General features: G+C 33.4%; 1 protein-coding gene across 1 annotated transcript in view; it reads right to left on the reverse strand.

Moving 5' to 3' along the window:
• Nucleotides 1-12270, reverse strand: part of LOC106883993 (protein lev-9-like) — a 1203458-nt gene that overhangs the window by 181832 nt on the left and 1009356 nt on the right. The window contains exon 11 of the mRNA XM_052971268.1: nt 2954-3038. Within this exon, the coding sequence (XP_052827228.1) occupies nt 2954-3038 (85 nt within the window). The remainder of the gene's footprint in view (nt 1-2953; nt 3039-12270) is intronic.

Consider the following 12270-nt stretch of genomic DNA (forward strand, 5'->3'; position numbering starts at 1 on the left):
AGTAGTATTTCGTCTGTCTTCATGTTCTGAGTTCAAATTTCGCTGGGATCAACTTTGCTTTTCATACTTTTGGAGTCAATAAATCAAGTATCAGTGATTCGATGTAATCAACTATTCTCCTCCCCCAAAATTTCAGTCCTTGTGCCTTTAGTAAGAAGGTTATTATTATTATTATTATGGTTATTATTATTATTATTATTATTATTATTATTATTATTATTATTATTATTATTGAAGGTGGAAGGCTGGCAGAATCGTTAGTATGTCACATATAATGCTTAGTAACATTACTTCTGTCTCTTTTCTGTCTTGAGTTGAAATCCTGAGGTTAGCTTTGCCTGTCATCTTCTCAGTGTCAATAAAATAAGTGCCATTTTAGTGCTAGGGTTCATGTAATTGACTTGTCTCTTTCCCTAAATTTGCTGGCATTATGCCAAAATTTAGTAAGAATTATTATCACATTCTGAGTTCAAATCGTGCCAAGATCAATTTTGTCATATGTCCTATCAGGGTTGATAAAAATAAAGTACCAGCCAAATACTGCAGTCAATATCAACTAACCCTCTCATCTTAAATTCTCTGACTTTGTACCTACATTAGAAACAATTATTATTAGTAAGATGGTGGAGTTCAAATTCTGCCACATTCAAGTTGGCCTTCCATCCTTTTGAAGTTGTTAAAATAACGTACCAGTCAAGCACTAAAAACACAATTGAAGTATATAAAATGAAGTACTGGTCACATACTAGGAGCCATGTTATTATTGGCTGTGTGATAAGAAGTTTTGGATTCAGTCCAACTGCATGGTACTTTGGGCAAGTGTCTTCTATTAATAGCCCTGGGTCAACCAAAGCCTTGTGAATAAATTAGGCAGATAGGAGATGAAAGAAGCCCACTATATATATATATATATATATATATATATATTTGCATGTGTATAAATTAGTATATGTCTGTGTGAGTGCGGTTGTCACTCCAGCGCTTGACAACTGGTGTTGGCTTATATACTTCTGACTTAGAGGTTCAGCAAAAAAAGACCAATGGATTTAAAACTCAATTTAAATAAGCTCTGTGGTTGATTTGTTGAACTAAAATCTTTCAAGTTGGTGCCCCGGTATGGCTGTAGTCCAATGACTGAAATACATACAAGATAAATGATATCATTTTATGATCATTTTAATGTCCATTTTCTTGTGCTAACTGCAGTCTGGTGTTTCTCTCACAAACAGAATATTTTTAGCCAACCATCTCTGGCATCATTTTAAATATTATTCTATTGTTCACCCTAACCTTACAGTACATGGCTGGCTCCCAAAAGGGCAAAGAGATTAAAGCTGTCTTTGACAGGAGTTTAAGGATATCAAAAATAATGCCAATGCATTACTATTTGGCATTAGAGCTGGGACATACAAAGCTTTGACTACAATAATAAAATAAGACTGCAAATAAAATAGAAGAATCAGATAGAATATTCTGAGAGTGGATTTTAATGTTCAAATGAATTTGTGAATCAAACTGTCAATAACAACAAACAAAAGACTCCAAACACGATATTGTAAATGAAAATTGTGTTGCGTTCTATATAAGTAATAAAACATTGAAATCTTCATAATGTAGCCACTGTCCTTGCATATTATATAAGGACAGACAGCATGGATTCATTTGAAGTAAAATACAAGCAAAAGAAAGAATTATCTGACCAAAGGAAAGAAAGTGACTCTAAAGGCATGATAAAAATTTTCTTTCTTTTCTTTTACCTGAATTGCAGTCACTTTATTTTTACGTAGTTCATTTATATTATGCTTCTATCTCACTCTTTGTCTCTTTATTTATCTCTGTCTGTCAGTGTGTGTGTGTGTATCATTATTGACATCATCACCGTAATTTAATGTCTGTTTTCCATGCTAGCATGGGTTGGGGCAGTTTGACAGGAGCTGGCTAAGCAGAAGACTGCACTGCCTGTATTGGCAGGGTTTTAAGGACTTCCTAACACCACTCACCTTATATAAGTATGTGTGTGTGTATATGGATGGATAGATAGATAGATAGATAGATAGACAGACAGACAGACATAGGCTCAGGCCTGGCTGTGTGGATAAGAAGCCTGCTTTGCAGCCATGTGGTTTGGTTTCAGTCCCACTGTGCATCTGATTTCTACTATAGCCTCAGACTGATCAGTGTCATGTAAGTGAATTTGTTAGATGGAAACTATTTGGAAGCCCATTCAGTGTGTTTTTCTGTGTGTGTGTGTGTGTGTGTGTGTGTGTGTGTGTGTGTGTGTGTGTGTGTGTGTGTGTATGTACGTATGTATATGTGTGTGTATGTATATATATATATATATATATATATATGTTTATGTGAGTGTCTTTGTGCCTTGTTTGTCAAACTCCCACCACTTGACAACTGGTGTTGGTTTGTTTATGTTCCTATAACTTAATGATATGGTAAATGTGACTGACAATAAGTAGCAGACTTACAACAAAAAAAAAAACAAAAAACACAAATACTGGGGTTGATTTTTGGGGGATAAAATCCTTCAAAGCATTATCCCAGCATGGTTGCAGTCCAGTAACATGCAAATGAAAATAGAATTACAGGCTCTGATGAAGTTATAAAGTGTTACTCAGGTACTCAACTACAAGTTCACTGCATCTTATAGCAGAAACAACTGTAAACTAATGAAGTTCATAAGATAATTGGTTATCCCTTTGTCATCTCATTTCCTTATTGGTGCTCTGTACTTGATTTACGCTTTGTTCTGAAGCATACATGTATTGAATTCTACATCAAGTTATTAGTCTTGCAATGCCCAAATGAAATATTAAAACACACACACACACATACATACATACATACATACACACACATATATATATATATATCAATATTTGCTTGTCTTCCTTATCTTTCTCTCTCACCCTTACTCTCTCTCTCTCTTATTTTGTATAATTACCTGAAGAAAAATACAGCTCCTACAGTTGTACGATGTCCATCTAAATAGCCATTCCTCAAAGGACCTGGTAAACCGCAGTTAGTTTCTGAAATAATGGGAAAAAAAGCAAGGGAGTGTATCTGATGCTTACAATGAAACACACTTTAAATATTTAGATGAAAGAACTGTAAATAGAAACAGAAAAATGAAATAAAAACTAAGCAAATATACAGAAAAAAATGAGAAAATAGTACATTGATTTAACATAAAGACTGGTAAATAGTAACCATTTAGCTCTGGTAGGGAAAGAAAAAGATTTTTATTGCCAAATCTCAGAGTAGGTTTTAAGATACATATGATCACAAGACATCTGCAAGGAAGATATTAAGAGAAAAAAAATGATAGACAATACAATATACATATATATTATATACATGTAACAATATAAAGAGTCACTATTGACATTATTCAGGTAAAGGATTTTGTTGTGGAGAAAATATTATTTAGTAACTTAATGTTCAAGATGGGGAGAAAAAAACAAAACAAGAAAAAACAACATGGGTATTGCAGATTAGTTGATTCAAACAGAGCTACTAAAACTTATAAAACTTTATATATCAATAAGAGAGCTGAGAGCAAACACTTTAGGGAAGTGTTCTACATGCTACTCACACACACAAATAATTATACATGCATGCATGCACATAAACATATCTCGGAGAACAACTTGACTAGAGACTATGTGTGTAAAAGCACACTGCAAATGACATCAGCAGATTATCATACACTAGTGTTTCAGCTTATGTTTGCTTTCTCAGTGATATATTTTCTCTCTCTCTCTCTCTCTCTCTCTCTCTCTATATATATATATATATATATATATATATATCATTGTTATTATTATCACCGTTTAATGTCCTCTGGTTTGTCAGATCTTCCTAACTGTGTAACTCATGCCAGCATAGAAGATGGCAGTTATTTAGAGATGATGATATATAATGTAAAAAATAATTCGTATTGTAAATGGTTATATGTAATATGAATGTGGTAGTGGCTAGTTTTGACTGAGGTCACAATTGAAAGATATTAGAGGTGTGTGTGTGTGTGTGTATGTGTCTGTGTGCACATGCATGCATGCACATGTATGTGTGTGTGTGTATGTATGAGTAATCAAAGAATAAAAAGTTGAATATTAAATGACATGGAAAAAATATTTTTATGTGAGTCATATAAAATAATTCCTAATAAAAGATTTATGATGGCTGAGGATTTGAGGCTGAAAGTCTCTGGCTGGTGTGAAAGAAAACAGAGAAGTTTGACTGACCACACTAACATATAATAATAATAATATATATATATATATATATATATATATAAAGCCTGTAAGTCTAGTCGAATTTAAACACCCGTGTCAGACAATATATATTACATGACAAGAAGAAGGTATAAAAACCAAATAAATCTTCCAACAATTTATAATTTTAATTCCCAAAATAGAAATGGTGACCTGGACTTTGTTCATCGAATCTAACCCAAGAAGAGAACTTGTACTAATGTAATGGCTATGAAAAATTCAATGCATGAGTAAAAAACAACTGAATACTGCAACCTTGTTTTCTTTCTTTCTTTCTTTGTTTCTTTGTTTCTTTGTTTCTTTTTTTTTAGAGAATGGCATGTTAAAATGTAATGCAAGGGATGAAAGGAGAACCAATACAGTGAATTTCAAAATATCTACCAGTCCACAGCAAATAGTATAATACAAATTGTTCAAAAATCCAGTTTCCCCTTGTATAATTTCTATTCTGTGCATTTAACACTTCTATAAATCTTATCCTCCTTCCATCAGATAGAATTTCTTTCTGAAATTCCCTCCATTTCCTTTGGTGTGGTGGTGGTGGTGGTGAGGTAGGGGTGGAGTGGAGAGTAAACAGTAAACTACAAATGCATCAATCTCACTTGTTCTGAGAAGTCTTACAAAAGAGCCAGGACTATTACCCTCACAGGAGGCACATGGCTCAGTGGTTGGGGTGTCGGACTCATGATTGTAAGAGTGAGGCTTTGCTCCAGTCCACTCGGCTGGCAAAAATGAGTAATCCAGTATCCTGTCATGGTGGGGGAATTTATATGCCATGGAAACCAGGCTTATGAGTCAGCATGACTAATGAAGGTAACCTTTATTAACCTCACACATAGAACTAAACAATGAAAGAAATACAAACATAAATACATAAAAATAACAAATACCAACATTCTTTATTGAGACCTGCTTTTGAATGATTTTTCACTCAAAACCTGACAATATTAACATGTTTTACAAGTGAAGAATATTTTTCTTTATAGTAATTCATCAACAACTTATACTTTATACCAGGGGTTAGCAAACTTCTTATATCATTGGTCTCTTCATGAAATCATTTATAACTTATTGACACCCAAACATGTGAAGTTCTAAAATAAAATTCAGAGGTATAATTAATAAAACATTGCTTGATTTAAAAACGTTCTTTTGATTCATAACTACTTTTTAAAAAGAAATATTTAGAGCCACATAGGGAAATTGGTAGAGAACCATAAAATTTCAGTCATATCATATTGATATAGTTGGAATATTTAATAGAGAATGTGTTTCAAAATAATTTCAAATGTTTATTAAATCTTTGCAGAGCCACATAAAAACCTCAGGGGGTCAATACTGACCACTGGGGGTTTTATGATCTCTGTTCTATACTCTAACTTCAGATCCCCAATCTATACTGCATCCCCAATCTATACTGTGTCCCCAATCTATACAGCGTCCCGAATCTATTGGTTTCAAGTTGTGGCACAAGGCCAGCAAATTCAGGGGAGGGGATAAGTTGATTATATCAACCCAATTGCCCAGTTGGTACTTATTTTATTGACTCCAAGAGAACGAAAGGTAAAGTAAACCTTGGTGGAATTTAAACTCAGAACATCAAAATGAATGAAATCCCACTAAGCATTTTCTCCAGCATGCTAATGATATTGTCATTTCACCACCGTACTTCTATACATTATACTAACACACAACTCACTTTGATGATGAACGCTGGATAAAAAATTTCATTGACATTGAACATAAGTCTGTGTCAAATTTGGTAAACAAGCTTTCAAGACATGCATTTAATGTACAAACACTAAATATACACTAAATATACACACATATACACACTGAATCATCACAGAAATGTATGGAAGATAAAACAAATTAAAGACCAAAACAATTGCTTTACAAGTATACAAAGGTAATATAAAGAATTGCAAAAGGATTGAAGTAAGTCTATAAATCCTAAGATATCTGAATGTCTGAGTTAAATTGTTGTTATAAAGATTATCATATCTTCTTAGATTATCTACTTTGTTTAGAAAGTATATTTACAATATTAATATGTACACTATATTTTGATCTCCATTACCATCAGATATCTTATTCCTGAATATGTAGATATAGATGGGTTTGTCCCCAGCTGATTGTTAGTCTGTATTCAGTTTGGCATCTTTTACATTACATATCTAGAAATAAGATAAGCTGGGGTGACTGGAATGAACCATCCAACCTATTCCAACATGAAAGACAGATGTTAAATGATGATGAAACACATATACACACCCATACAAACACACACACACACACACACACACACACACACACACACACACATATATATTGTATATGTTTTATACTCTGAATGTTAAATTAACAACTAGGGAAATTATATTTATATAGATTAAAAAGTTTTGAATGGTACAACAATACAAACAATGGGCTATATACCTGTTGTAATTTAGTCATCCATCGTCTGATAATATTTCGGAATAAAATTCCTTCTTCAGATATTCTTAGATGGAGTCACTGCTAGCTGTTGGAAAACTGATTATAGCAGCAACTCCATCTAAGAATCTGAAGAAGGAATTTTATTCCGAAATATTATCAGACGATGGATGACTAAATTACAACAGGTATATAGTCATTTTTTGTATTATAGTGCATTGTTGTACCATTCAAAACTTCTTATTTTTTACATGCAATATACAATGCTTCAAGCGAACTACAATACTCTCCTATATTTATATGCACATCACATTTGTGTGTCTGTTTTCATTGACAAATGAGAGGAAAAAGGACTCAAACACGGATTATAGCTTATTAATTTAGTCAAAGTTGAGGTTTCTCAGTGATTATTTGAAAATCACAGCTTGAGAGAGAGAGAGGAAGAGAGAAAGAGACAGAGAGAGGAAGAGAGAAAGAGACAGAGAGAGAAAGAGAGAGAGAGACACACACACACATACATACACACTTGTAAAACTGGTAAGGTTTAGGAGCAGGAAAGGCATTTAGAAGTAAAACAATGCCTCAGTTATATTTGTTTAAGCCAGTATGAGCTTGAAAAACTGGACAAAAATGAAACAAAAATATATATAATGTGAGTGTATAGGAAAAAATATGATAAACACATGCAGATTATACAATTTTTTCCCCTCAGCATGTTTCACCATTGTGATTTTTTTGCACCTTCAGCTGTGGACATTTATAGTGCATTGGGATGCATATCCACAGTGGTTCTTCAGGGGAACACTTTATTACATTCTTTTACTCTATAAGGGGCTCTAAATTCAATAATAACAGTTGTACATACATTTAAATGTACAAACAGGAGCTATTATATCTTTTATCTTTTACTTGTTTCTGTCATTGGACTGTGGCCATACTGAGAACCACCTTGAAATGTAATAAAAGGTAATTGTATCAGCCATGAAATGAACCCAGGCCACACCTGTGGTGGGTAAGCATTCTAACATATGTATAGTTTGATTACTGTTAAGTTCAGCAATTGAAAGTATTCACCATATTTGAAAGTAAACACCTTGTCCAATGCTTAAATGAGTCAATGAGACCCCAAATTTACCCAAAACCAAACCAAACATCTTAACTTGAACATGAAACTAGAGTTACCCTTAGAAATAATTGAAGTTACTTCATATAAAGAATAGACAAACACATGTACTAACTGACACATACAAACACATGAACGCATGCACACATACATGTGCACATGCAGACACTCAACTATACGAAAATTTTGGCAGAAATCTACTTGTGTATGCACAAATGGATTGGTTGTATTTATTAAGTTCAGTACTCCAATATTCAACACTATTCATTATATATATATATATAGTTGTACATATATGTAGAGATAAATATTCATAGAAACTAGCTCACACACAGATATATTGTGTCTATATATAACAAAGAGAAATTTAATTAAACAGCTAAACAAATACATAAATAATTTGAAGGACTCTTTTTGATAAAGGAAACAAAACAAATGTACCAGAAAATACAGAAAATATATGGAAAATACAGTAAAATGAGAAAGAAATTGAGAGAGAATGATATCTACAAGTGATTATATATGCATATATATATATATACATATATATATATATATATATATACATACATACACAATAATAATAATATATATGTATGTGTGTGTACGTGTGTGTATATATACATGCGTGCATACATACATATATATATATATATATTTATATATATGATATAACTTATTAGGAATCAAATCGACAAAACATCATAGGAAATAGATATACATTTTATATTTCTATTTTTGTGGTATATCTAAATTTATACATGAAAGAAGAAAAAAAAAACTGACAAAAAAACAATAAAATATATATATAAATATATATGAGAAATAAACATTTTTTATGCTTGACATTTAATATTTTACATATTATTATTATTATTATTATCATCATCATCATCATTGTTAATATTATTATTATTATCATCATCACTATCATTATCATTATATCATCATTATTACTATTATTATTATTATTATTATTATTATTATTGTCATAGCTGTTGTGGCTATTATGTTTTGTATATTTTTTCCCTAACAATTCGAACTTGAAATAATTGCATGTATGTTTGTATGTTCCATATGAATTTCATCTATTTTCGTACTTTTCTGTCTGGCTTGTGGATTATCATTATTATTATTATTATTATTAATATTATTATTATTATTACTGTTATTATTTTCAATGCAGCATTTCACTATATATCTCACCAATTTAATCTCCTGAGGGCCGTAGGTTATACAGTGTGTAATTTGTTTGAAACGCTTTTGATTATATGCATTATTATTATTATTATTGTTGTTGTTGTTGCAGAAGAGAAGTTGGTAGTGTAGGCAGAAATGCTGAACTAAATATCTTGTAGCAATTAGTTCTTCACCTAACATTCTGAGTTCAAATTTCGTTGAGATCAACTATATCCTACTTCTCCTTGAAGATGGTAAAACTGAGTACTAGTAATAAACTTGGATAGATTTGATCTATTCTATGTCTTCTGAACAGAACAGTGGTTATTCTGCAAATATCAGAAATCAATAGAGATGCAGGTATAGCTGTATTAAGATGTTTGCTGCATAACACTGCAGTTTCAAGTTCAGTCCCACTGTGGTACCTTGAGCAAGTGTCTTCTTCTATAACCTCATGATCATGAAAGCCCTGCAAAAGGATTTAGTAGACAGAAATTGAAAGAAGCTTGCCGTACATATATACATTTACAAGCACGTGAGTGAGAACCTTATAACATGCATATAAGAGCTCTAATGTTGTTACTTGGCTACCACATATCATATGTGGGAGAATATTCCAGGGCCAGATACACATGTGAAATTCATTTTTACATTAGACTATTACAAGAATAATATAACACTATAATAGAGCATTATAATGAAGGCTCATGGCTCAGTGGTTAGAGCATTGAGCTTACAATCATGAGGTTGTAAGTTCAAATCCCCAACCAGGCTGCATGTTGTATTCTTGAGCAAGACACTTTATTTCACGTAGCTCCAGTTCACTCAGCTGTAGAAATGAGTTGCGACATCACTGGTGCCAAGCTGTATTGGCCCCTTTGCCTTTCCCTTGGATAACACTGGCTGTGTGGAGAGGGGAGGCCAGTATGCATGGGCGACTGCTGGTTTTTCATAAAACAACCTTGCCCGGACTTGTGCCTGAGAGGGTAACTTTTTAGGTGCAATCCCATGGTCAGTCATGACTGAAGGGGGTCTCAGCATAGCATTATAAAGAGTGTTCATTTATAAAGATTGTTGAATATAAACTCAGCAATTTAAAGCTGGTGTGTGGTGCAGAAACAAATGTTGTGATCTGCAATTAAAGCCTGTTATCCTCCATCCTCATGTTGTATGTGTGTGTGTGTGTTTGTGCCTCTGTCAAGAAATCATATGGTATTTGTAAATGAGTGTCACCATTATACAAGCAGTGCCATCTGTTTCCAATCTTCAGTGAAAATGTTCGGTTGTTACCTTGTTTGGAAACAAGTGATGATTGGGAACAGGAAGGCCATAGAAAATCTGCCTCATCAAATTCCATCTGACATTAAAATAATGAGGATAATGATGTTTGATTATGATGTATGCTTAAAATTGTTTCCAAGGAAGGTAATTACTCCCCTTGGCCAAACAAATTTTTATTAAAGACTGGAAAGGAATGACACCAATCATATGAGTGATGTTCACAGTCACACAATCATAAGACAAGAAGACACACACACATACAGGCTTATACATACATGATGACAGTCTACTCATTAGACAAGCATGACTATTGCTGACTGGTGAGTGTTGCCTACACCTGCGCAAGGCTCTCAGGTCTAGTACAGCTTGCGCAACATCATAATGAATCTCACTAGCAATAACAAAAATCTCAGAGACAAGGAAATTGTAAGATATCCAGCTCAGAAGAGCAGAAGGTTTTATATACAAATTAACTTTCTCTTAGAAGGTTATCTTAACAAAGATCAGGGGCTTACTGTGCCCTTAGACACCAACCTGAGTATTTCTATGTCTTGTCACTCACACACACACACACACACACACACACACACACACACACATACATATGAATGGTAGGCTTCTTTTAGTTTCTGTTAACAAACTCTTAACCACATGGCTATGCTTGTGCCGATAGCCATTGTTATATATAAATCTGTAGGTATAAACGTATAGAAATGAATGAAGAATGGGTTAATATCTCTATATAGAGTAGGAGAATATAACGTGTGTGCATGTGTGTGTGTCTGTATAGCACTGCTCATAGAGACTGAATGAGCATTAAATTTATTAATTTGGCATGTATCTTCCCCAAGTGATTATTCTCTGAATGTATCTGCCTTGTGCAATCCAAAAGGATCAGTAACGCCATCAGGACCAATAAATCCACAGCCAATGTCGGCAACGGCACAAAATTTAGGTATACGTGTTGTGAATCATAACACTAACACACTAATTGCAACAAAGCTGTTGTCAGAATGAATTGCACGAAAGCAAAATTAGCAAGTGTGTGGAGTGATGATCATGATGATGGTGGTGGTGGTGGTGATGGAGATGTCACTAACCTAAAGTACAATAATATAAGAAGATGGTAAAGCTAAAACATTCTCATCCTCTGATCCTATCGATCTCTGCAGAAGCAATCTCAGGTATGATGACCACGGTTTAGTATAAGAACTAGTTCTATTGATTGCAGTCTTGAATGGACAGATAGAAGGAAGGAAATGAAACTCTGAAGACAATGAAAAAGAGAAGGATAATCAATATGATCACGTGTGTTTCTAATTATCTCTCCATGTTATTCCTTGTAATTCATTTCAACTCATTATTTATCTTCTTTATCATCATCATCATCATTATCATTTAACATCTGTCTTTTATGCTGGCATGGGTAGGATGCTTCAACAAGAACCAACAAGTAGGAAAACTGTGTTGAGCTCCAGTATCTGCTTTGGCATGGTTTCTATGGCTGTTTGCACTGCCTAATGCCAATCACTTTATCCTTCTCTTCTTCATTGCTTAGTGAACACCTAATTTGCTGTGCATTAGAATCGAACTGAGAGCTATGTAGTTGTGAGGCAAACTTCTCGACCAAAAAGCTACGTTTAATTCTATAATTAAATATTTTGATTCAGTATTCACCTGTCTCTAATGAAATAGATCATCTTCTTAAAAAAACTCAAAGAGGAAAGGAAAAGGTATGAAATCAGGTGTGAGTGCATAGAATGTGCCCATTTTGCTCTCAGATGATTATGATAGCTGAATAATATGAGAGATAAAGTGATGAGTGTAGGAATAAGTTGTGGGGTAAGTTTGATGGGGGCAGTGAGAATGGAGGTGTGATAGAGTTGTACTGAATACTATTTTTCAAGGCACCAACACTAGTGAATCTGCTATGTAATATGCAAGAATAAAAAAAGCTTCCCTTGA

This window comes from Octopus bimaculoides, chromosome 10 (assembly GCF_001194135.2).
Source record: "Octopus bimaculoides isolate UCB-OBI-ISO-001 chromosome 10, ASM119413v2, whole genome shotgun sequence".
Classification (NCBI taxonomy): Eukaryota; Metazoa; Mollusca; class Cephalopoda; order Octopoda; family Octopodidae; genus Octopus; species Octopus bimaculoides.